The sequence below is a fragment of the Lutra lutra genome, chromosome 8 (genome assembly GCF_902655055.1).
Source record: "Lutra lutra chromosome 8, mLutLut1.2, whole genome shotgun sequence".
NCBI lineage: Eukaryota > Metazoa > Chordata > Mammalia > Carnivora > Mustelidae > Lutra > Lutra lutra.
The window spans coordinates 2,905,047-2,930,869 of record NC_062285.1 but is presented as its reverse complement, the minus strand read 5'-3'; the positions used below and the strand labels follow the sequence as shown (position 1 = coordinate 2,930,869).

At 45.4% G+C, this 25,823-nt stretch overlaps 1 protein-coding gene and 1 long non-coding RNA gene across 6 annotated transcripts in view; one reads left to right on the top strand and one right to left on the bottom strand.

Moving 5' to 3' along the window:
- PITRM1 (pitrilysin metallopeptidase 1) overlaps positions 1–25,823 on the top strand; it is a 47,762-nt gene that overhangs the window by 1,920 nt on the left and 20,019 nt on the right. The window contains exons 2-13 of one of the 5 annotated variants that reach the window (XM_047743447.1): positions 441–543; positions 2,652–2,758; positions 3,074–3,225; positions 3,732–3,846; positions 3,921–4,017; positions 5,185–5,345; positions 12,965–13,091; positions 13,367–13,455; positions 14,262–14,390; positions 14,998–15,111; positions 15,342–15,438; positions 16,371–16,505. In XM_047743447.1, coding sequence (XP_047599403.1) covers positions 441–543; positions 2,652–2,758; positions 3,074–3,225; positions 3,732–3,846; positions 3,921–4,017; positions 5,185–5,345; positions 12,965–13,091; positions 13,367–13,455; positions 14,262–14,390; positions 14,998–15,111; positions 15,342–15,438; positions 16,371–16,505 — 1,426 coding nt within the window. Of the gene's footprint in view, positions 1–386; positions 544–2,651; positions 2,759–3,073; positions 3,226–3,731; positions 3,847–3,920; positions 4,018–5,184; positions 5,346–12,964; positions 13,092–13,366; positions 13,456–14,261; positions 14,391–14,997; positions 15,112–15,341; positions 15,439–16,370; positions 16,506–25,823 lie in introns of those variants that run through there. The other 4 variants (XM_047743448.1, XM_047743445.1, XM_047743446.1 and 1 more) reach the window with 4 other exon arrangements.
- Positions 3,895–21,515, bottom strand: LOC125107933 (uncharacterized). Its single transcript, XR_007129708.1, has 3 exons — positions 21,243–21,515; positions 21,000–21,005; positions 3,895–3,905 (listed from the first exon to the last, which is right to left on the bottom strand). It is a non-coding gene; the product is annotated as an uncharacterized LOC125107933 (long non-coding RNA).

Below are 25,823 nucleotides of genomic sequence, written 5' to 3'. Positions count from 1 at the left end.
GTTTGCACGAAGTGCAGTTTAGGCATTCCTGGCAATGATGGATTTCTTACTTTTTACCAGTTCGGTAGATGTGTAATGGGAGTTTACTGTGAGACTGTGTACTGAGACAGAAAAAATCATTTTAACATGAGAGTTTTTCATATGGGTAAGGAAAATCGGTATCATACTAATAATTATTTATGAGCATTTACACATAAAAGGCTTGGAATATACAATTATTAGTTGATATGAAGCATTAGCTGAGTAGACATAAAGATCATAAAATTGAAAGAACTAAAGATTCCAGAAATCAGTTTTCTGGAATCTGTAAGAGGTAAGGTTTAATTTTTATTGGAAATGTCTTGATCACGTGAAAATGTTTTTGTGATGTTGCTGAATTACGTTAGCCATACGGTTGTCCTGCAGGAGCATCTAACCTTGGTTCCTTTCCTCCCATGGAGCAGTGCCAGCCCCCAAGCGCGGAAGAGGAGGGACGCCACCGCCTGTGAGAGGGCGCAGCAGTATGAGGTGGGAGAGCGGATCCATGGGTTCACCGTGAGCCAGGTGAGCGCGGCCCACCTTGTTGCCCAGCCCAGAGCCCAGGGGAGTTGGCATCTCTGTCCCAGGGCTTGATTCATCCATATTTCACAGTGTGGGCTCTACTGAGTGGAGTTTGCAAGTGAAAGGATTTCCTGATTCTTTAATAAGGGATTCCCTGAACTGAACCCCATGAAGCCTAATGTCGCTACATTTTAGAAAGTAAGTCACACACATTGAGGTTTGTGCGTCCACACACGTGGCTGTTCATTGTGCTAAGAAGCCCCCAGGCCCCCATCCGTGCGGGTCACATTTTGCCTAGCACATGAGTTTGCGCCACACACAAAAACTTGGTTTTTGAGCTGAGGAAGGAGCTTGTGAGCCTGTACATTCACAATGTTGTTTCTTTTTCTTTTAATGCAGTGATTGAAACATATGTATTTCACATCACTGACTGGCTTTTGGCTTCATACTGTAGATAACACTCTTTTTTTAAAATATTTTACTTATTTGACAGAGATCACAAGTAGGCAGAGCAGCAGGCAGAGAGAGGGGCAAGCAGGCTCCCCCCAGAGCAGAGAGCCCGATGCAGGGCTCGATCTCAGGACCCTGGGATCATGACCTGAACTGAAGGCAGAGGCTTTAACCCACTGAGCCAGCCAGGTGCCCCTGTAGATAACAGTCTTAGCAGATTCAGAAGACAGGCAGCTCACAGTCCAGAAGATACGAGTGCAGCTGCAGTACGAGGGGGAACGTGAGGAACGTCTCTGTCTCTGGGGACATGCAGAGACCAAGAGAAAGACAGGAGGAGAGGGTGCTCTGCTGGGTGGGGAGGCGTAGGGACAGGTTCACAGAGAACAGAGGAGTGCATAAGTGGGAGACGGAGGGCTGGACGTGCCCGTAGCAGCAGTCCGTGCTGGGCTCCTGGGAGGGCCGGTTAGCTTGAGACGGGGGGACTCAGGACACTGGGTGAGAGCATGCACGTGAGCACGTGTGAAGTCCCTAAAGGCCAAGCAGGGGAGCTTGGCTGTAGAACAGTGACTGTCAGGGAGGACCTCAGAGCTGTGTTTCTGTGTTTTCGCAGCATTACAGAAACTTCCGATAAAGCATGGGCCTTGTTGACGAGTAGTTCCCGTGAAAGAGGTTAGGAGATAGACGTTCACTGTGTGAACTGATTTTAAATACGTTGATCATCTCTTACAAAGTCAACTCTCAACTATGGGTAATTTAACACTTGTAAACTAAGCAGGCATTGCAGGCCTCTTTAAGCAATGTCGCTTGTGTAGAAGGCCTCCACACAACGGTCGGACACCGAGTTCTAACTTCTGCCCTGCTGGTAGCTTGCTGTGTAAGCACCGATGAGACCCCTTCGCAGCCTCTGAAGAGTGGGGCTTGATAAACAGGGTGGCTGTTGCAGTGACGCACTATTGTGATTGAAGGGGAGAGGACCCTGGCGTGGTGGGCCGATATGGCACTTTCTAAGGGCCAACAACCCCAGAAGGTCTCGGGAGGCTTGCATAGCTAGAAGACCACTGTCCTAGGGGTCAGGATGCTTTATTCTTACTGGAGGTGATTTGGACCCTCCCAGTAGGAGCAGGTAACTGGCGATACCCCAGCGCACCCCTGGGAATTCCGCAGAACTGTAGTAGCCAGGCGAGGCACAGTTCAGTCCCAGGCTGTGGCCCGCTCCAGCGCCTGCCTCATTCTGAGCTTTCCTGCCGTGACATGTGGAAAAGGAGGCCGGCTGCAGGCCTGGCAGGTGCGAGCAGGGCTTCTCTGGTGCAGCCTGATGTGCGAGCTGGGGTCTGCGTCCCTGTCTGACCGTTCCTCAGAGCCTCAGCCTTTCCATCTGCAGATGGGAGTGAGGCTCCCCCTCCCAGGGTTCCCCGGGAACCGTTCGCAGACTGTCTGGCCGATAACAGGTGTGCAGAAGGCTAAGGCGCCCAGGATGGTCACGTACATGGGTCTTACTTGGCTTGTTTGTGAGATTCAGGGTTTAAACAAGGTAGTTTCTGCTGACGTGTCGACTCCCTGCTGTCACCGGAGACACAGGCCAGGGCCTGCGGTGTGACCGTACCTGTGCCGAAGGCCTTCCTGTCTGAGTTCAGCTGCTCACGTGTTTCGTGTTCATGCAGGTAACGGCCATCCCTGAGCTGTCCCTGACCGCAGTGAAGCTCCGCCATGACGGCACAGGAGCAAAGTACTTGCACTTGGCCAGAGAGGACACCAACAACTTGTTCAGGTGCGTGGGCACCGCGAGACGTGTCCCGGACTGGTTCCACCGAGAACGTCTGGCAGACGTTAGGCAGTTTAAGATCCCCGTTTGCTCGCATTTTAGTTTTACTGACCGCATCCTGGAAAACAAAGGAAAAGGTGAAATGAGTTTATGTCCTCAGCTGCCTAGAGTAAGAGCCGAGTCTGAATTAGTGATTTTCTGCATTGCGGGGGGGGGGGGGGGGGGGGGGGGGGGGAGGCTGTGGCGGTGAGCGGCAGGGCGGGCGGGGCCGGAATGGGGCGTCCACCTGAGCCTTCACCTGCTTCTCCCGTCTGGCCACAGCGTGCAGTTCCGCACCACGCCCACGGACAGCACCGGCGTCCCGCACGTGCTGGAGCACACTGTCCTGTGCGGCTCTCAGAAGTACCCGTGCAGAGACCCCTTCTTCAAGATGCTCAATCGGTCGCTGTCCACCTTCATGAACGCCTTCACAGGTGAGCAGCGTGCGCGGCGGCCTGGCCTCCTGGAGGCTGGAGCGGGCACCCTGTCCTCTGGTCTGCTGCAGGGCTGCTGGAAGTGGAATCCTGCTCGCGTTATAAGAACCAGTTTTAGGGAAAAGGCCTCTGATCTTTTTCTGGGCAAGATCAAATTAATAATCCTTTGGAAACCTTGCTATGAAATTTGAGCTGGGCGCCATATGTGAACATGGTGGCCGTGGTGTTTGAGTTGATTTCCAGGAGCTCGGGCAGCGTGGGGGCTGCTGCTGGGCGCAGAAAAGTGCCCAGGCCTCCAGGTAACTGGTGCACTCCGGCCACACCCGCGGGTCAGGTCCGCTGTGTAGGTGTGTGAGGTCATGGCTGGCTGTGGCCCTTCCACCTACCCCCAGCCAGGCCTGCCCAGGACAGTAAGGGTTCAGGGTGGGGGCCTGGCTTTGGGGCTGGACGTGGCTCATTCCTTTGGGAATCTGTTGAATTTTTAAAATCTTTTCATTTATACCCAGCTAGCGATTATACTCTGTACCCATTTTCCACACAAAATCCCAAGGACTTCCAGAATCTCCTGTCTGTGTATTTGGATGCAACCTTTTTCCCATGCTTACGGGAACTGGATTTCTGGTGCGTAATGATTAATTGATTTGGACATTAGTATTAGGGTTATTATCATTCTGTAATTACTTATCATTATTTAGGCAGGAAGGTTGGCGACTAGAACATGAGAATCCGAAAGACCCCCAGACACCCTTGACCTTTAAAGGAGTCGTCTTTAATGAAATGAAGGGAGTGTTTGTGAGTTTGTTTTTTCCTTTTTAAAACTGTTACAATGATCTTCTGTAAAATATCAGGATGTAAATGGGCCTGGGAGACAGCGGACATTCTTTTATGTCATTTGATATGCTTCTCATGTCGGAATTGTTGAACTAGTCGGAGACAGTGCAGTGAGCACCAGCTGTAGGACAGTAGAGGGCCACACACTCATGGCAGGTGGCAGCTCTGGAGCTGTGGAGTGGGACCCCGGGCATGTGGTCTGTGGAGGTCTGTGAGATGAAACTGTTAACATGACAGTGATAAGACCTTGTCTTTTTTTCTCATTCGGGACTTTCCCCAAGCCTGTGTTACATGTTTTGTAATAGTTTATAGGATACAGTAGCAGATAGAGTACCGCTGTTTCTCCTTAAGCCAGACATTAAGGAGATTTGCAAAATGTGCAAAACAGTGCAATTCTTCTCAGTAATATTTCCGCTTTTTTCTGAGAAAGTTTCCAAAAAAATATTTGTTAACATATGGATGGGTTAAGATAATGAGTGGATAAGTAATGTTTTATAAGGTCTCAGCTTTAACTTCTAATGTGGAAAAATTATGTGTACACACACACACCTGTGTAATCAGGAAACCCACATCATCAAAAGCTCTTTGGGGGCCTCGCTGATTCTTAGGAGTGTGAAGGATCTTGAGACCAGGCAGTTTGAGAACCTCTCCGCTGGGCCTGTCCTCCCAGCTCCTCTGACTTTGGAGTCCTGCCCTGACATATGGGGCTACTCGACTGGGGCCTCATTTCTTCCAACACCTTCTGGAAACTCAAGCTATAGTGACCATTCTTGCTCCAGAAGACCATGGGACCCCTCCCTGCAGCTCAAGGACAGGGACCCTTGTGCCTGTTTCCTTGGTCTGCACGTTCCCTCCTCTGCCCTCAGCTGTGCCGTTGCTGGTGGCCCACCCACACCACAGAGAGTGTTTCCTTCTCTTGGGAGCCCTGGGTCTCTTGGGAGCCCCTGGGTCTCTGGGTCCTGTGCAGAGGTAGTGAAGGAGCGGCGCGCTCTGTTAGGCAGGGTCTGCAAGGACCACCCCTGCAGGGTGTCATGGCTGTGTGTGCCCAGAATGTGATTAGTCTGCTGCATTGTAACGTAGCAGTGGGCGTTATTTTTCACACGTGTGTATATTTGTTCATATTTGAAGACGGACAACGAGAGGATATTCTCGCAGCACCTTCAGAACCGCCTCCTGCCCGACCACACGTACTCCGTGGTCTCCGGGGGTCACCCGCTGTGCATCCCAGACCTCACGTGGGAGCAGCTCAAGCAGTTCCATGCTACCCATTACCACCCCAGTAACGCCAGGTAACACTTCCTTTCTGTAGATTAACTCGGTGGGTTGATAAGAGTAGGCTCGTTTGCACACACTGAAGGGCACGGCTTCTCTCATGTGCGGCGAAGAATTGTTTGCGAAGAACTGTGTAAATTTAGAGCATTCTCGGCCTGGCGGATTGCCTCTCTCCTGTGGGTGCTCTTTCTGAGCGTCTGCAGCGGGGACTTCTGTGCCCAGCCTGATGGGGACGCCGCCTCCCGAAGGAGGAGCCCGGTGCCGCCGTGCTCCCTCCCTGCGCCTCCGCTTTCTCGTGTCTAACACGGGAGCGCGGCTGCTGTCCCCTCCTGAGGCTGCCCCGGGACCTGGAGAGCTCCTGATAGGGAGCTTGATCCCAGGCCCCACGATGATGACCTGAGCCAAAGTCAGACGCAACCCACTGAGCCACCTAGGTGCCCCGATGTACCTTCCTTTTTTTTTTATTGTAATTCTACTGTAGTTAACATACAGTGTTATATTAGTTTCAGGTGTAAAAGACCATGATTCGACGCTTCCATATATTGCCCAGTGCTCATCAAGCTTCCCTGTCATCTTTTTCCCATTGCCCCCATCACCTTCCCTCGTAACCATCAGTGTGTTCTCTAGAGTTAAGACTGTTTTTTCCAGTTTTCTCTTTTTCTTTCCCTTTGTTCATCTGTTTTCCTAAATTCCACATGAGTGAAATCATGTGATGCTCATCTTTCTCTGGCTGACTTATTTCACTTAGCGTAACACTAGCTCCATCTACCTCAGAGCCAATGGCAAGATTTCGTTCTTTTTTATGGCTGAGTAATATTCCACAGTATACACACCACATTTCCTTTATCCAGTCATCTGTAGACGGACACGTGGATGGCTTCCACATCTTGGTTATTGTGAGTAATGCTGCTATAAACACGGGCATGTACACATATGCGTACCTGTGTGATCCCTGCGTGTACGCAAGCACGTGTACACAGCAGGTATACCAGTTTGCATTCCCACCAACCGTATAAGGAGCTTACCTTTTCTCCACCCTCACCAACGTCTCTTGTTTCTGTGTTGTTGAGTTTAGCCATTCTGACAGGTGTGAGGTGGGATGTCATCATGGTTTTGATTTGCATTTCCCTGGTGATCAGTGACGTTGAGCATCTTTTCATGTGTCTGTTGGCCATCTGGTTGTCTTCTTCGGAGAACTGTCTGTTCATGACTTCTGCCCATGTTTTAATTGGATTATTTGGGTTTTTTGGTGTTGAGTTGTAAAAAAAAAATTTTTTTTTTTTTGAAGACAAGGATGTCCTATATCCCTTTTTTTTTTAAGATTTTATTTATTTATTTGTGTATTTATTTGTCAGAGAGAGAGAGCGAGTACACAGGCAGGCGGAGTGGCAGGCAGAGGCAGAGAAGCAGGCTCCCTGCCAAGCAAGGAGCCCGGTGTGGGACTCGATCCCAGGACCCTGGGATCATGACCTGAGCCAAAGGCAGCAGCTTAACCGACTGAGCCACCCATGCATCCCAAGTTGTAAAAATTCTTTATGTAATTTGGACATTAACCCTTTATCTGAGATGTCATTTGCAAATATCTTCCCCCATTCTTTTTCCCATTGAGTATGACGTTAGCTGTGGGTTTTCATATACGGCTTTTATTTTGTTGACTGTTCCTTTACTGTGCAGAAGTTTTTTATTTTGGTGTAGTCCCAGGAGTTTAATTTTCCTTTTTTCCCCTTGCGTCAGGTGACCTATGTAGAAAGAAGTACGGATTTCTGGCCTTGCTCTCTTCTGAGATTTTTATGTTTCAGGCCTGACATTTCATCCTAAATCCAACTTATTTTTGTGTACAGTTTGGGAAAGTGTCCACTATCGTTCTTCTGCATGTTGCTGTGCAGTTTTCCCAGCACCATTTAGTGAAGAGACTATCTTTTTCCCATTGCATAGTGTCCTGCTGTGTTGAAGATTAATTGACCATAGGATCATGGGTTCATTTTGGGGTTTTCTATTTTGTTCCATTGATCTGTGTGTCTTTTTTTTACCAGTACCATACTGTTTTGTTTACTACAGCTTTGAAGTGTATCTTGAAATTTTGGTATTGTGATATTTTTAGCTTTGTTCATCTTCCACATTGCTTTGACTGTTGGGGTTCTTTTGTGGCTCAATACAAAATTTCGAATTGTTTGCTGTAGTTTTGTGGAAAATGCTGTTGGTATTTTAATAGGGATTGCATTAAATCTGCAGATTGCTTTGGGTAGTTTTAATAATATTGGTTCTTCCGGGACACCTGGGTGGCTCAGTCGGTTAAGCAGCTGCCTTCGGCTCAGGTCATGATCCCAGCGTCCTGGGATCGAGTCCCACACTGGGCTCCTTGCTCAGCAGGGAGCCTGCTTCTCCCTCTGCCTCTGCCTGCCTCTGTCTGCCTGTGCTCGCTCACTCTCTCTCCCTCTGTCTCTGACAAATAAATAAATAAAATCTTTAAAAAATAATAATAATAATATTGGTTCTTCCAACCTATGAGCATGGAGCATCTTTCATTTCTTTGTGTCCTCTTCAGTTTCTTTCGTCAAGAGTTTTGTAGTTTTCAGAGTACAGGTCTTTCATCTCTTTGGTTGTGTTTGTTCCTAGGTTGGTGTGTGTGTTTGTGTGTTTGTTTGTTTTGGTGCAGTTATGAATGGAATTGTTTTCTCTTTTTTTTTTTTTTTAAGATTTTATTTCTTTATTTAACAGAGAGACAGAGACAGTGAGAGAAGGAGCACAAGCAGGGGAAAAGCAGGGGAGGGAGAAGCAGGCTTCCCATAGAGCAGGGAGCCCGATGTGGGGCTCAATCCCAGGACTCCAGGATCATGACCTGAGCTGAAGGAAGATGCTTAACAACTGAGCCCCCCAGGGGTCCCAGCATTGTTTCCTTCATTTCTCTTTCTGCTGCTTCATTATTAACGCATAGAAATGCAACGGATATCTCTGTGTCGATTTGTATCCTGCAGTCTTACGAATTAATTCAGTTCTAGTAGTTTTTTTGGTGGAGTCTTTAGGGTTTTCTGTACATAATATGTCGCCTACAAATAGTGAAAGTTTTAGTTCTTCCTTACCAGTTTGGATGCCTTTTACTCCTTTTGCATGTCTGCTTGCTGTGGCTGGGACTCGCCGTGCTCCAGTGAATAACAGTGACGAGAGTGGGCATCCCGGTCATGTTCCTGAACCGTAGGAAAAGCTCTCAGTTTTTCCCAGTTGAGTATGATGTTAGCTGTGGGTTTTTCATAGATGGCTCTTACTACCTTGAGGTGTTTCCTTTAAATCTGCATCATTGAGGGTTTTTATCATGAATGGATGTTGTACTTTGTCAGATGTTTTTTCTGCATCTTTTGAAATGATCATCATAAGGTTTTTATCCTTCCTCTTAACGATGCAGTGTGGCATGTTGATTGACTTGTGAATATTGAACCATTTGCATCCTGAGAATAAATCCCACTTGATGGCGGCGAATGATTATTTTAAATATATTGTTAGATTCAGATTGTTAATGTTTTATTGAGGATTTTTATATGTATGTTCATCAGAGATGATGGCTGTGGTTCTGTGTGTGTGTGTGTGTGTGGTGTCTTTATCTGGTTTTGGTATCAGGGTAATGCTGACCTCATAGAATGAATTTGGAAGTATTCCTTCCTCTTTTGTTTTTTGGAAAAGTTTGAGAAGAATAAGAATTAACTCTGCTGTAAATGTTTCATAGAATTCACCTGTGAGGTTGATTGGTCCTGGACTTTTATTTATGGGGGTTGATGACTGATTCAATTTTGTTTCTACTTACAGGTCAGTTCAAATTTTCTATTTCTTGCTGATTGTTTTGTTGGTTAATATTTTTTTGGAATCTATTCATCTCTTCTGGGTTGTCCAGTTTGTTGGCATATAGTTTTTCATGATATCCTTTTATAGATGTTTGTATTTCTGTGGTGTTGGTTGTCACTTCTCCTGTTTCAGTAGTGGTTTTGTTTATTTGGATCCTCTTCCCCCCCGACCCCAACCCTTTTTTTTTTTTTCTTCCATGAGCCTGGCTAGAAGTTTTATCAATTTTGTTGATGTTTTGAAAGAACCAGCTCCTGGTTTCATCTGTTGGTTTTTTTTTTTTTTTTTTTTTTTTTTTTCTAGTTTCTCTAGTATTTATTTGTTCTCTCATCTTTATTATTTCCATCCTTCTGCTGGTTTGGGGTTTTCCTCGTTATTTTTCTAGCTCCTTTTAGGTGTAAGATTAGGTTATTTGAGATTTTTCTTGCTTCTTGAAGTAGGCCTGTATTGCAGTAAAATTCCCTCTTAAAAACAATTTTGCTGAGGGCGCCTTGGTGGCTCAGTTGGTTGAGTGACTGCCTTCAGCTCAGGTCACCATCCCAGACTCCCGGGATCGAGTCCTGCATCAGGTTCTCCGCTCTAAGGGGAGTCTGCTTCTCCCTCTGACCTTCTCCCCTCTCATGCTGTCTCTCTTTTAAATAAATAAATAAGATCTTTTTAAAAACCAAAACAAAAACACTTTTGCTGAATCCCAGAGATTTTGGACTGTTGTGTTTTCATTTCTATTTGTTTCCATGTATTTTTAAATTTCTTCTTTGATTTCTTGGTTGACCCATTCATTGTGTAGTAGCATGTTACTTAACCTCCATTTATTTGTGGTCTTTCCAGATTTTTTTTCTTATAGTTGATTTCTGATTTCATAGTGTTGTGGTCAGAAAAGATGCCTGGTATGACTGATCTTTTTGAATTTGTGGAGACTCATTTTGTGGCCTAATATGTAATCTCTTCTGGAGAATATTCTATTGGCACTTAATAAGAATGTGTATTCTGTTTTAGGGTGGAATGTTCTGGATCTATGTGTTAAGTCCATTTGATCCAGTGTGTCATTCAACACCATTGTTTCGTTATGGATTTCCTGTTTAGGTGATCTGTCCAATGATGTAAATGGGGTGTTAAAATCCCCTATTATTGTTGTATTTTTGGTTAGTTCCCTTATATTATGAACTGTTTTGTATATTTGGGCGCTCCTGTGTTGAGTGCATAAGTATTCGTAATTACATCTTCCTGTTGGCTCGTTGCCTTTGTGATTATGTAGTGTCCTTTGTTTCCTGTTGCAGTCTTTGTTTTAAAGTTTATTTCATCCAGTGTAAATATTGCTACCTCAGCTTTCTTTTCACTTCTGTTTGCATGAGAATTGTTTTCCATCCCTTCCCTTTCAGTCTGCAGCCCTTTTTAGGTCTGAGGATGGATAGGTCTTGTGTTTTTAGTCAGTCACCCTGTGTCTTTTGATTGGAGCATTTAGTCCATTTATATTCAAAGTAGTTATTGATAGGTATGTACTTAGTGCTATTTTGTTACTTGCTTTATAGTTATTTTTCTGGTTTTAATCTCTTTTCCCTACTCTCTTCTCTCACCGTAAGTTGTTTTTTTAGTGCCATGCTTAAATTCTTTTCTGTCTTTTTTTCCATATCTGTTGCTGGGTTTTGATGTGTGGTTCCCGTTGGGTTTGCATAGAACGTCTTCTGTGCGCGGCAGTCTCTCTTAGTTCACGGTTGCTTGTTTGCCCCATTCGGGACTCCCCGCCACCTGTCTTCTAGGTTATGGTGTCATACTTTACATTCTTTTATGTTGAGAGACCCTTGGTTAACTTTTACAGACACACTTACTGCTTTGGGTTTCCTACCTTTCCCTCTTACTAACGGTCTTCTCTTTCCATTCAGAGCCCCATGAACACTTCCTGCAGGGCTTATTGAGCGAGCATGAGCTTCTCGAACTTCTGTTTGTCCGAGAAGCTCTTCATCTCTCCTATTCTGAGCGACGGCCTTGCTGGGCACAGTGTTCTTGGCTGTCAAGTTTTTCCATTCGGCTCTTTGCTATGTCATGTCACCCCCTTCGGGGCCTACAGTGTTTCTCTTGAAAAACCCACGAATAGCCTCAGTGGGTTTCCCTTTTACCTAACTTTCTTTTGCTGCTTTTATAATTCTCTTTATCACTGTTTTTTGCCATGTTAGTTACTCTGTCTCGATGTGGACCTCACTGGCTTGGCTGCTTGTGGGGGGTCAGACTCTCTGCCTCCTGAACCTGGATGTCCGTCAGCTTGCTCGCATTAGCGAAGTTTTCAACTCTCATTTCTTCACATAAATTTTCTGCTTTCTTTTCTCTCTTTCCTTCTGGAGTCCCTATAATGCAAGTGTTCCTGCGCAAGTGTTGGCATTTTGCATAGGTCTTCTGCTCTTTTCCCGAGTCCAGCGAGTATCTTTATGGCCATCACTTTAAATTCTCTGTCAGGCATGTGACTTACCTCTGTTGTGCTTAGGTCTCTTGCGGTTTTGTCCCGTTCTTTCATTTGGACCTTATTTCTCTGTCCCCTCATTGTGGCTCGCTCTCAGCGTCTGTTTCTGTGCATCAGGAAAGTCTGCCGTGTCCCCTGCTCTTGACTGTAGGGGTCAGTGTTTACAAGGTGGCGCTGGTGTGAGAGGAGAAGCAAGGCCACTGGGGAGACAGAGTTGGGTGGGGCGGCCTGCAAAGTGCACGTGCACAGGGTTTTAACAAGGTGTGTGCACGTCCCCCACTGGAGGTGACCAGCTGCCACCACCAGCGGGACCGAGGCCCTACAGGATGTGTGTTTGGGAGACACAGTGTTGGCCAGGAGTGCCCTGGTCCTCTTTGGGAGGGGACCCGCTGCACTGGGCTAAGGCAGGCCTTAGCAGGTGCAGGGGGTGGGACACGTAAGCAAGTTAGGTGGTGAGTGCCGGTGCCCGGCTGGTTCCCGCAGGTGGCTGTCTATGCTGAGGAGCAGGGTTGGGAAACAGTGTCATTCGGCTCCTTTGTTCCTGGAGGAGTCTCCCATCATCTCTGTCCCTGTGGGAAACTCTGAGATAGGAACCCACTCTCCCTCCTGTGTGCCCCTGCCTTTTTCAGACTGCTGCTTCTGCGGCGCATGTCCCTGGGGTGGTTGCTGTGCTGTCTCTTTCAGGGAAGAAACTCCATTTCCTGTCACCCTCCAGGTTCTTCCAGAACAGAGCCTGCTGATCTTTATTTTATTTTTTAAAGATTTTTATTCATTCAGGAGAGACAGAGACAGAGGGAGGGAGTGGCAGAGGGAGAAGCCTGATGCAGGACTCGATCCCAGGACCCTGGGATCATGATCTGAGCTGAAGGCAAAGGCTTAACCGAATGAGCCACCCAGGTGCCCGCGCCTACTGATTTCTAAAGTTCGAGGTTTAAATCCCACTGGTTGTAAGAACTCATGAAATTTGGCCCCTCTGGTTTTCAAAGCCAATGTTACAGGGATTTTTGTTCCTGTGTGGGCTCCCTGGTGTGACCCGCTGCTTCTCTCCCCCTACCCACGGGTCCCTTCCTCCAGCAGACAGTCCCGTGGTGCAGTTAGCCCCCTCAGCCACTCTGACCTTCCCACCCTCTCCAGGGCGATCTCTTCTGTACATTTAGTTGTGGAGTTTGTTCTGCCGGAGTTTGGGTTGTTTGGGTTATTTACCCTGATGGAGCTGTTACCTGGTTGTATGTGTGGGAGGCGGTGCGTTTAGTTTCCTGCTCTGCACATCTTCTATTTCGTACAGAAAGCCGTCCGCGCTAATTTCTCATCTTTTAAACCAAGATCGACTAACACCTTCTCTGAATGTTTTAGGTTCTTCACTTATGGCAATTTTCCACTAGAGCAGCATCTGAAACAAATTCACGAAGAAGCACTGAGCAAATTTGAGAAAATTGAGCCAAATACTGCGGTGCCAGCTCAGAAGCCTTGGGATAAGCCAGTGAGTTCCCCATCTGGAGAACAAGCCGTATTTTTACTTAGTAAATCCACTGAGGTAAAGAGTTGAACTGTGTATTAGTGATAAGATTTTCAGGTGTGGCCTCTGACTTGAATGTAAAAGCTTCTTACCCCAAGGAATGGTTACTTACTTGAAAAGAAAATTTAGTGGAAAGCATCTCTTGGACCACTTTGTACCTATGTGGGTAACTCACTCTGGTGTAAACCCAGTCGTTCGTACTGTGCACTGACTTAATAAAGTATCATGTCGTTGTACAGAGGGAATTCCATATCACATGTGGCCCGGACTCCCTGGCTGCAGGTTCCTCTGGACACACAACCGTCGGGGTCAGCTTCCTCTTACCAGAGTAAGTGTCCGTTGTGAAGGGGGGGGAAGTGTCTTTGCTGGGTTGGAGGCGAATTCTCCACACTGAACGGCTCAATGGTTAGGGTTTAGGAGTTGAGCAGCTGCTGGATGGCAGGGAAGATGTTAACATCTGGGATGGTTTGGGGGTAATTGCCTTTAGTAGCTACCCAAAAAAAAGTAACTTCTTACCATGTTTTAAAACTTATTTCTGTGGAGAAAATGGGACAGCTGGTGATACTTATGGGCGTGGGATGCCCCTAAGCGCGAGAAGAGCACAGTGAACACAGGCTTCAAAACCGCGCACGACCTCGGAGCTCTGTCGTCAGGGAGCTGTGCATGCCTGCGGGCGCGTGGGTGGGTGGGCGGGCGGGCGTCCTTGGCCAGTGGGCGGTAGACTTGGCTGCCTCAGTGGCCCTGCGGCTCGACCGACTTCCCCATCTGCTCACTGCTCTTGTCTGTGTGTGCACAGTGCCCTGTGATGGGCATGACCCAGGTCAGAGTGCTTGGCACGCTGTGACGGGATGACACTCGGCAAGCTGCCAAGTCAGCTTGACACTTCGGGTCCCCAGAGCAGTCTAGCATACGAGAGCTTTGCAAACCAAAATCAAAACAAACAAAAAAAAACCAGTTTACTCTCTTTTTTCCACATACCTTAAAACAAAGGTTGAAATACAAGCATTTGTAGACATCTGTTTCTTTGGAAATAAATGTGTCGATTTGGTAGTGATTTTAATGATTTTGAAAACACAAGGGCCAATAGTTTCCCTTTTTCTCCTCCCCCTCCCCCAATCTTGGTTTTAAATGAAGCATCACTGATACGTTTGAAGCCTTCACGTTAAACCTTCTGTCCTCACTCTTGATCAGTGGACCCAACTCCCCCTTCTACAAAGCATTAATTGAATCTGGACTTGGCACAGACTTTTCTCCTGATGTTGGGTAAGTTTCATTAGCCGAACAGATCAGTGGTGTTTGCACTTGGGGCCAGTTTGGACATTGACAGTATGTGGATACACCTGGGGAGGGTTATTGGCCTCTGCTAGGTGGGGTTAGGGATGGAGAATGCTGGAGATCCCACAGTCGCAGGATAGGTCCCCTGCTACCCCGGCACAGAACTGTGCATGAGAATGCTCGTCCAGTAAAGCTGTTTCTCATCCCTTGGAGAGCACATTTGGGAAAAGAAAAAAAGAAAGGTAGCTTGTCCAGGATCTGAGAACGGCATACAGCTGTCTGCTTTAAAAGCCAGGTTGTTACATATTCTTTCAAATCTTAAGATTTTGTAACGCTCAGCAGTTTTGTTTCTAGATTTAATTTTGCCGTCACTCTAAAGTTTAAACTGCACTGATTTTTAGAAACGTGAGAAGGACAGAACATAATTGTGCCCAGTTATGTTTGAGAACTCGGCTTCTGTGGTTTTCTCTTGGAAGACTTGGGAGGTTGGAGTGTCCGTAGCTCTGTTCTCTACAGTGTTGGGTCTCTGAGTGAAGCATGTGGTGATGATGGGAGTTGCTGGAATTCTGCCGTGTGACCCATTTGTGTATTGTAGATACAACGGCTACACGCGGGAGGCCTACTTCAGCGTGGGCCTGCAGGGGATCGCAGAGCAGGACACCCAGGCCGTCCGGGACATCATCGACAGGACAATCGAGGAAGTCATCGAGTGCGTGTGGCTTGCGCTCTGCAATCCTGACACTGTCCTGACATTGTCCTCGCATTGTCCTTGCACTGTCCTGACACTGTCCAGTGAGGGCACCCACCTTGCCATGTCTGGCTGTCTCTTTACCTCATAAAACACAGTTGGTTTGCTTAGAGCTATTTAAAGATTATCTCTGCTGCCTTGTTGCATGGGGACTGGTTTCCTTTTTAACATCTGTGTACTCTGTTCTTTAGGAAAGGGTTTGAAGAGGACCGCATTGAGGCTCTCCTTCATAAAATTGAAATACAGATGAAGCATCAGTCTGTTAGCTTCGGACTCAGCCTGACGTCTGTATGTAATTTCTCTTCTGCCTTCTTCCGTTTGTCTTTTGCTTTTACTGCTGTGATCGTTGGGTACTTGACAGCACTGTAAACACAGGTGGGCATTCATAGCGCCTTTCGTTTGAACCTTGAAATTTGTGCCGTTTTGGGTCTGATACAAATTTACTTTTAATTTAGTTTATAATACATTGTGCCTTTTTACCAGCGCAGTTGGCTTTCTGATATCCTTTTTTTTTTTTTTTTTTTTTTTTTTTTTTTAAAGATTAATTTATTTTAGAGAGAGTATATGCAGGGAGGATGGATAGTTGGAGAGAGAATCCGAAACAGGCTCTGCAGGTGAGGAGTCTGACACGGGACTCCATCTCATGAGCCTGAGATCATGACCCAAGTCAAAGCCAGGAGTCGGACACTCAACCAACTGAGACCCTAGGCCCCCCGATATCTTGTGTTTTTATATGGGACACATTCCTGCAGAGTAGAGATTTGTAACTGTAGATATGTTGGTAATTATATTTCCTAAAAAAAATTTTTTTTAATAATTTTTCTTTTTAAAGATTTTATGTATTGATTTGAGAGCGAGAGAGACAGAGATAGCAAGAGAGAGCACAAGCAGGGAAGAGAGGGAGAAGCAGGCTCCCCGCCGAGCAGGGAGCCTGATGGATACAGGACTCAGTCCCAGGACCCTGAGATCACGACCTGAGCCGCAGGCAGACGCTTCATGGACTGAGCCAGTGAGGCGTCCCTCCTCAAAATGATTTGAAAACCTGTGCTTCACTTTGTCAGAGAAAAAACAGACTTAAAATTTCCTAACCAAAATATGATTTAATTTTTGTTACAGTCGTCATGGTATTTTTAAATACAGAAACGGAGATCTTAATACAATGTTAGGTTTGAGGTCGAGGTGCTGGTGTAATGTGTGCGGCGCCGCGTTCTCGCTTGCAGTACATCGCCTCCTGCTGGAACCATGACGGGGACCCGGTGGAGCTCCTGCAGCTGGGCGGTCAGGTGGCTCGGCTCCGGCAGTGCCTCAAGGAGAACCCACACTTCCTGCAAGAAAAAGTAAAACAGTACTTTAAGGTAAGGAGATGGGAGAATTTATATGAATAAGTGACGTGTTTCTTAATGATTGATTGATGTACTAACAAATTTAGCTCATTCTGATGCAGTTTGGCTTTTTATGTGAATATGTGAGTTGTCTTTTATATTTGAAGGTATCGTGTGTGTGTATTAATTACCGAGACATCTGTAGGCATTTTTGTTCTGTTTTGTTGAAAGAAAGATTATACTGTCCACCCCTCAGTTTTTCGGAAATTTTCGATAAGAATTGTTCACTTGTCGTTAAATGATTGGTGGAACTCACCCATGAAGAAATACATTCCTGGGATTTCTCACTGGGAGTGTTTCACTTTCCTTTTCCGGGGCTGGTTCAGCGTCTCCCTGAGTCCCTGATCTCTTCGGAGTTTTCTGCGTCTTGCCTCGATGTTGGTGGCCACTGCCTGATGAGGGTGGTGGCTGCTGAAACTGGGGCGGCTGCGCAGTTCCTTAAAATAAGACACGGGTGAATTTTGCACAGCGACTGACTCTGCCTTTCGCAAAGGAGTTCTCGGTAGCAGGTGCTGTTTGATAGCACTTCACCCACAGTGGGACTTTTCTCTCAGAACTGGAGTCCGTCCTCTCAGACCCTGTCCCTGCTTTATCAACCGAGTTCGTGTGATATTCTAAAGATTTTTATTTATTTTAGAGAGAGAGCGAGAGTATGTGAGAGAGCAGGAGGGAGGGGCCGAGGAGAATGAGAGAGAGGATCCCAAGCAGACTGTGCTGAGCACAGAGCCCCAACATGGGGCTTGATCCCACAACCCGATTACTAGATCTTCAGTAAGATTGTGCTATTTGTTTGTTTGTTTGTTTTATTTGAAAGAGAGAGCACAAGCAGGGGGAAGGGCAGAGGGAGAGGGAGAAGCAGGCTCCCGGCTGAGCAGGGAGCCCAATACAGGGTTTGATCCCAGGACCCTGAGACCATGACCTAAGCTGAGGGTAGATGCTTAACTGACTGAGCCACCCAAGCACCCCTGTTTTTAAGTTTTGAGGAACCTCCACACTTTTCCAGAGTGGCTGTACCAGTTTTCACTCCCACCAGCAGCGTCAGAGGGTTTCCCTTTCTCCACATCCTCGCCACACGTGTTCTTTCTTGTGTTGTTGGTGTTAGCTGTCCCAGCAGGTGAGGGTGGCATCTCACGGTGGCTGTGATCTGCATCTCCCTGATGCTGAGTGATGCTGGGCATCTCCTGTGTATTGGCCATGAGACGTCTTTGGAGAAATGTCTGTTCGTGGTCGTTATGCCAGTACCGTACTGTTTTAGTTACCACGGCTTGGAGTCGTGACGCCTCCTGTTCTGTTTCTCAAGACCGCTTTGGTAATAGGGTCTTCTGTGGTTCCAGACACATTGTAGTGTTGTTTGTTCTGCTGCTCTGAAAAATGCCTTTGGTATTTTGACAGGGATTGTATTTAAGCGGATTGCTTTAAGTAGTATAGACATGTTAACAGTATTTATTCTTCCAATCCATGACCAAGGAATGTGTTTCCATTTTTTGCATCATCTTGAAATTTTTAATTGGTGTTTATAGTTTTCAGAGTATAGGTCTTTCATCTCTTAAGTTTATTCCTAGATAGTTTACTATTTTTGCTACATTGGTAAGTGGGATCATTTTATTCATTTCAGTTTCTGTGGCTTCACTATAAACATGTAGGAATACGCAGATTTCTTGTCATTGATTTTGTATCCTGCGACTTCGCTGGATTCATTTGTCAGCTCTGGTTGTTTCTTGGTGGTCTTCAGGGTTGTCTGTACATGGTACCGTGTCATCTGCAGATAGAATTTTACTTCTTCCTTACCACTTTGGATGCCTTTTATTTCTTTCTGTTGTCTAATGGCTAGGACTTCCCATACTGGGTTGAATAAAAGCAGTGAGTGAAAGGGTCCGTAGACAAAAGGACGAGACTGATACAAAGCGAAAGTCAAGCAAAGCTTTATTTCACGCCAAGCATCGAGAATCAAACTGACCGGCCAGGGCCGTCTCTTGCAAAGAGGCGACCCCTCCCAGTCTCACAGACTAACTTTTATAGAGTAAAGGCCATGTGGTTGAGCCTGGACACACACAGGTGGCCAATTGAATTACATTCTACCCCATGATAGTCATCTCATTCAGCCCATGACCTCGGCTAGAATTGGCGCCTTTGTCTGGTGTCTGGTGGGGGCTCATGCTCCCTGGCGGGCAATACGTGCGCTTTTACTTGATTGGACGTCTCCACCTGTCTGAACACGTCCTTGAATCTGGACTCCGTTATCGGGGGCTATTTGGCCGTATTTCACCAATTCTGTTTCTAAGCACTTTCTTCTTGGGGGAAGGGGCAGGTTCAATCTAAGTTTACTGCATAAACGACAAAATGGCTCGCTCTGGCTAAGTAGGCCCTTACATTCCCCCTTTTCTTTGGAGATTAGTCAAATCCTTGACTTTCTAGCCGGTTCTGTTTTTCTGTTGTAAGGGGTTATAAGGCATCTAAACAGGGGTTAATGGGTGCCAATTGGCACAAGGTTACATTAGATTGCACAGTCGGCTGATGAGTTAGCCATTCACCGCTTTGTATAACCTTTTCCATTTCTCCTAATTCCATTTGTTTAATTTCCCACCTATACTTTTCTGTCTTATGAGGCGACTTAGAAGCTCTTACAAAAACAGGTAACAATAGGAGCAACAATGAACTCATAAGTCTTTTGAGTCTTAGCTTTAGTCCACGATCTGCAGGGTCCATTGGCTGCAGCTTCCATCTCTGGGGGGCGTCCTCGTCCTTGGCTCCTTTAACGTGACCCGCATGAATCCAGGCCCGGATGCCTTCTACTTTCATTGCTGTGGGGGTGGTCAGGATGACAGTAAAGGTCCCTTCCAGCGAGGCTCCAGGTTTCCCAGTTGGTGGTGACATATCTAAACCAAGTCCCCGGGTTGGTAAGGATGTGGTTCCAGTTCTGTCTCTATCTCAGTGTGGGCAGTTTGGATCCCTGCGTGGGCTAGACAGACTGTAACGCTACAGTGACTGAAGTACAGACTGACCAATCATTTTTGCTAGAGCAACCTCTTGTAGCCGAGGGCAGAGCGGGTGGGGGTGTTTCCCAAACATTAATTTAAATGGGGTCATCTTGTCTAAATAGGGTGTACATCACGCCATGAGGAGGGCTAAAGGAAGGAGAGCCACCCATCCACCATCAGCCTCCAGAATTAATTTTGTCAAGGTCTCTTTAAGAGTCCAGTTTATTCTCTCTACTTGCCCAGAACTCTGGGGCCAGTAGGCACAACGTAGTTTCCAATTAGTGCCTATAGCTTTGGCCAATACAAGTGAGACTGAACTCACAAATGCAGGGTCATTGTCTGACCTGATCGCAAGAGGTAACCCAAACATCTATCTCTTTTCCCTCTTTCCATTTTAGTTCTTTTCGCATTTACCGCCTGACATTGAGCACATTTATCAACCATATCCTGAATCATACACCATAATTTAGAAACCTGAAACTGCTTGCCCATAAGCTCCTTAAGCTTGCATGTCCCCAAATGAGTGTCCTGATGTATTTGGCTTACTAATTTCTTCCTAGTTTTAGCCCAGTCCCCTTCATAGTCTAGTTTAACCCATTTTTATAAATATTTTAAATCTTCCTCTGAAGTTTGCCTCAAGTTGTCTAGCTTAGGTAAACAAACGTTTAAAGAAAACCAAATCTAGAATTTAACATCCATAAAGGCGTCTTACTAAAACATAATTTTTCTCTCTAAAATAACCCTCATTTCCAGAGATAGCCAAATTAGGACTAATTTACTTGAAAAACAAGTCCAGTTTTAACAAACTTGGTCTAATTATTTACATAAGCTCAGCAAGAACAGTGAGTGTGATCATATAGACCTTTTAGAATCTGCTTTGCTGGAACTTCTTATAAGGAATCTCTAGGTTGAACTTTTAGTAGCCTCTCCAGGCCAGAAGCCAAGCCACATACTTACCATCAGACATGCCTGTAATACGTGTCGACTTGGCAAATTCTTCTTTCTGAGGCTCTGCGCCTACCAAGGAGTGACATTCTTTACTCACCTGGTGAGGCTGCTGGGAACTCTGTAAGCAAGGTATCAGGCCAACAGTTCCAAAGGGCTTTACGGCTCCAGGTTTCATAAAGTCAACCTTAGTTCCTTTAAACTGTTTGGTCTTATCTGAGTCTTTTCAAATAGGACATCCCAGTCAAAGCCTTGGTAAAATAACCAGTTTCCAATGGCGTCCTGTTACAAGGAAAACAGATTCTTATTGAACTTATGCAAATGACTGATTGCCATGGAATAAAGAATACTTACTGAGACCTTCTGATTTTCAGAGGGTTCAGATAGAGATAAAAGTTGAATGCCTTGATTTGTCTACAAATCAATACTTTTACCTCTCTGTAAATTACAGATAACTTAAGAAAAAGTATCCCTAGTCTGGAAGAGCAAACATTAGAGAACCAGCAATGTTTAAAATAAGACAAAACATTAAGAGACACAACACTAAAATCTTTTAGTTCATTTAGTCCCATATTACTTTCCATGTTGCTAATTCTGGTTTAGTTCGAGTGCAGCTTTTATTTCTGGAAATTCTTACCCGTTTCCATTCCAGGATTTTAATATATCAAAGACCTGTATTTGTCCTGAAAGTCTCCCATATGAAGTTCCTTTAAGGCAGAATTTATCTTACAAGGGAGTTAAAACAATTACAAGTGACAAAAACTCAGAATAGATATGGTTAAATTACCAGGTGATGACCTTATCAAAACATTTGAACTTTAGGAAATGCATAGAATCTCTAGAATAGAGCATTTACCCTAATGTAACCCAAGATTTATCATTGGTTTAAATCTTGTCAACAATTGCTAAAACCTTAGAAAGTTTTTAAAGCACATGCCTAAATATAACTAGGGATGTTAAAAACCTGCTAAAACAAAACATAGGAACTGAATTTTCTGGGCAGGCAAAGAGAAAACCATTTACATTTTTTAACAGATCAATTAACCTAAGAAAACTTTGCCCTTTTAAACAGAGAGGAAACCAGCTTTTCTATACCAGTGTCTTTCCCTTTTTTATTTTAAGCGTGCAGTCTTAAGATATGAGTTTTCTGGGTTTCCCTCCCATTGTGAATGATGTCGCAGACAAAGGGAGGGGGATCTTTCAGATGCTGTCCTGTTCACGTCCCTCGCAGGAACTTAGGAGCGTCTTAGCTAAGGTCTGTCCGTATAAACCCCGGACCAGGCTACTCCGTGGAGTAGATGACCGTTATGCCATGTGACACCCCGCAAGACTCAGGGTGCAGCCCACTCGGACTCCGTAGCTTAAGCGGTGGAGCCATACGGACACAATCACACAGTCAGGACTCTTCAGATTCAAACAGGTTGGACACCCTCCCCTTTTTGGGTATCCCTGGCTAATGGGAGGTGATCAGTCTCCCCTTTCACTCTTTACAAATAAGAGTGAGTTTCTATGGTTACAGGCAATGGAGGATGGTAACAGGGTGTTTCTGCAGTCCCTCAAGGTCGGGCTGCTTTCTTAATCTCTCAAGGCCAAATGGCCCTTTCACTTGGAAGTATAATCTATGTGGAGGCAGGTCAGGAGAGTGCTAAATCACCTTGGGGCTGTTTTTCTTTCTTTTTTATTTAGACAGGATCAGGCATCTGGTCTTTTTCTCCCCCTTTTTTTCCTTAGTCTGTCCTGACCATATCTAAAATTCCTTTTCTGAAGATTTCCCTTCACAAACCTTTTACAACTTTCCTTTGTATTCAGGTTTTGTCCCAAGCCATTTCCTTTCAAACCATCATCTCATTTAGGACAAAATTACCTTCTCTTACCCTCAACAAAATGTATTCCCTTTCCTTAAATCTTTATTACATATCTTCTACTTTTTTACATACAGAGTTGTTTCCCTTTTTTCTATCAGTCTTAGTTACACTTAGCAGAATTTTGTACTCTTAGAAACACCTTAACCTCTAGTCAGTTATTGACCAGTTGTGAACTGTTAGAACAGAATTCTTCAGATGGCAAATTTATGAATCAGTTAAGCACAAAACATGTTTACCAACAGATTTCAAAAGCACAAACCTAGTTCCAGCAACCAGCGCTCTAGCATTTTATCCCATTTGGTTTAGACCTAGATGTCCATAATTTAATTCCATTTGTCATCCAAGCAAAACTTTAAACTTTCAGGTTACCGAAGACTTTGAAAGCTGTCTTAGCAATTACCCATTAAAACATTGAGACAGACAATTAACCATCAGTTTAGTCATTTTTTTGCTAATATATTTTAACAGATTTTAACAGAAATAACGAGAGCTTATCTGATCTTAAGTAAACTCTGAAGTTTCATATTTACTGCTGATAACTTAAAAGACACGTCTATCTTAAACCAACAAACTTAACTTAGTTCCGATGCTGATCTACGTTCCACCTGGGCCCACTCCACTTTGAATGTTTACCGGAGACACAGGTGGGAGGATCTGGAGTGGGGGGTGTTGGGCCCAGGGGCTGCTCTTCCTGCTCCTTGACAGTGAAGAGAGAAGGAGCCGTGGTGCGTGATCTAGAGGCTGGTCATGCAGGCTGCATGCACGTTTGTGCAGAAACAGGATAAGTGGGAGACAGAGGAAACAAAGTGCCTCCAGAAGGCAGAGAAAGGATTCCTGGTTTTAGAGCTTATCAACTCCAAGAGAGGAGCAGACATCATGCTTTTCCGCCAGCAAAGGGGAGGGGCTAGGTAGTCCACATCGGGCCAGAGAGGGCAAGGAACTTCCCCGAAACAAAGGGAGTTTTGGCAGCTGCTTGGGAATATTCCTTAAAGTCTCCGTCTCAAGTTAGACCAACCCCAGTTGGCTCCAGGTATAGCCATTAACACGGGAAATGAGTGAGGAAGAAGCCCCACATCTATGAGGAGGAACGGAGAGATGAAAATCAGAGTCCCCTCACTCTCTGCTTGCCCCATTCCTTCAAACACAACAAACAACAGACAACAAAAGGACAAGACAAAGACAACCGCAAACCCAGCAGCCCTCATCCAGAGCCTGCCCTGGGTGGGGGTTTTTCCGGCCCCTACAGGGGTTACCCGGCCCCCTACAACCAGACCCAGTGGCCTTTAACCTGCCGCTGTAGGGAATTTTCTCAGTTCCCTATGAGCATCCGTTGACCCAGCAGGGAATTTTCTCAGTTCCCTACGTGCATCCATAAACCCAACGGTTGAGGTTCCCTCGACACGCTCGTTTTTGGGGATTTTCCTGGTCCCCTGGATGCACTCGCTGGTGGGGATTTTCTTGGTCCCCTAGATGCACCCAATGTTGGGGATTTTCTCGGTCCCCTGATTGCCTGGGAGGACCTGTACCCTCTAGCAATACCCCCCTGAGGGATGAGGCGTCCCCGCATCCACTCCAGCCCTGGGAGCTATGCTGCGTCCAGCTTCTCCCCAGTGGGCTTTATTACCCTGGAGCTCCGCAGACAGACAGATAGGATCTCAAGGGGTCTTGAGATCTTACCTCCAGAGGCTTTCTGGTGCTGGCTCAGTCCTCACCGTTTTATCCCGGACGAGCCCCCACTGAAAGGGTCTGTAGACAAAAGGACGAGACTGATACAAAGCGAAGGTCAAGCAAAGCTTTATTTCACGCCAAGCATCGAGAATCAAACTGACCGGCCAGGGCCGTCTCTTGCAAAGAGGCGACCCCTCCCAGTCTCACAGACTAACTTTTATAGAGTAAAGGCCATGTGGTTGAGCCTGGCCACACACAGGTGGCCAATTGAATTACATTCTACCCCATGATAGTCATCTAATTCAGCCTATGACCTTGGCTAGAATTGGCGCCTTTGTCTGGTGCCCAAGAGGCAGGGACTCACACTCCCTGGTGGGCAATATGTGCGCTTTTACTTGATTGGACGTCTCCACCTGTCTGAACACGTCCTTGAATCTGGACTCCGTTATCAGGGGCTATTTGGCCGTATTTCACCAATTCTGTTTCTAAGTGCTTTCCTCTTGGGGGAAGGGGCAGGTTCAATCTAAGTTTACTGCATAAACGACAAAATGGCTCGCTCTGGCTAAGTAGGCCCTTAGAGTGAGAGCCAACATCTCTGTCTTACTTCTGACCTTAGGGGAAAAGCTCTCGTTTTTCACCATTGAGTATGATGATGTTGGCTGTAGGTTTTTCGTGTAAGCCTGTGTTAATTTGAGGTATGTTCCCTCCTGCTCTGCTTTGCAGAGGGTATTATCATGAATGGATGTTGTGCTTTGTCGAGTGCTTTTTTTATGTCTATTGTAATGATCGTGTGGGTTTTATCCCTTTTTTTAAAGATTTATTTATTATAATTATTATTTTTTAACTGATGTGACATATCATGTTGATAGTTTTGCAAATATGAACCACCCTTGCTTAGGAATAATCTTGGGAATAAATTCCACTTGACTGTACTGTGTGATGTTTTTAATGAGTTGTTGGATTTGGTTTGCTAATAATTTGAGATTTTGTGCATCTAAATTCATCAGAGATATTGGTCTACAGTTCTCTTTTGTTGTGGTGTCTTTATCTGATTTTGGTATCAGGGTGCTATTGGCTTTATGGAATGAATTTGGAAGTTTGAAAAGTTTGAAAAGAATAGGTATTTACCGTTCCTTTAATGTTTGGTAGAATTGGCCCATGAGGCAATCTGGTCTTGGACTTTTGCTTTTTGGGACATTTTTGATTACTGATTCCATTGCATTGCTGGTTATTGGCCTGTTACAATTTTCTATTTTCTTCCTGCTTTAGTTCTGGGAGGTTATGTGCTTCTGGGAATGCATCCATGTCTTCTAAGTTGTTGGCATGTAGGTATTCATAATATTCTGTGGCATTTGTTGGTATTTTTGTGGTGATGTTTGTTATTTCTCCTCTCTCATGAGTGATTTTGTTTATTTGGGTCCTCTTTCTTTATTTTATTTTTTTTCCCCCAATGAGCCTGGCTAGAGGTTTATCAATTTTGCTGATCTTTTCAAAGAACTAGCTTCTGGTTTCACTGATCTTTTTTAGTTTCTGTAGCATTTGTTTCTGGCCTAATCTTTATTATCTCCTTTCTTCTGCTGATTTTGGGTTTTGTTCTTTTCCTAGCTCCTTTAGGTGTAATGTTGGGTTGTTTATTTGTGACTTTTCTTACTTGAGGTAGGCTGGTATTGCTAGAAACTTCCCTTTTAGAATTGCTTTAGATGTCTCCCAAGGATTTTGGACCCTTGTGTTTTCATTTTCATTTGTTTCCATGCATCTTTTTATTCTTTCCTTTCCTGGTTGACCTGTCTATTATGGAGTTGCAGGTTACTGAACCCCCATGTGTTTGTGCTCCT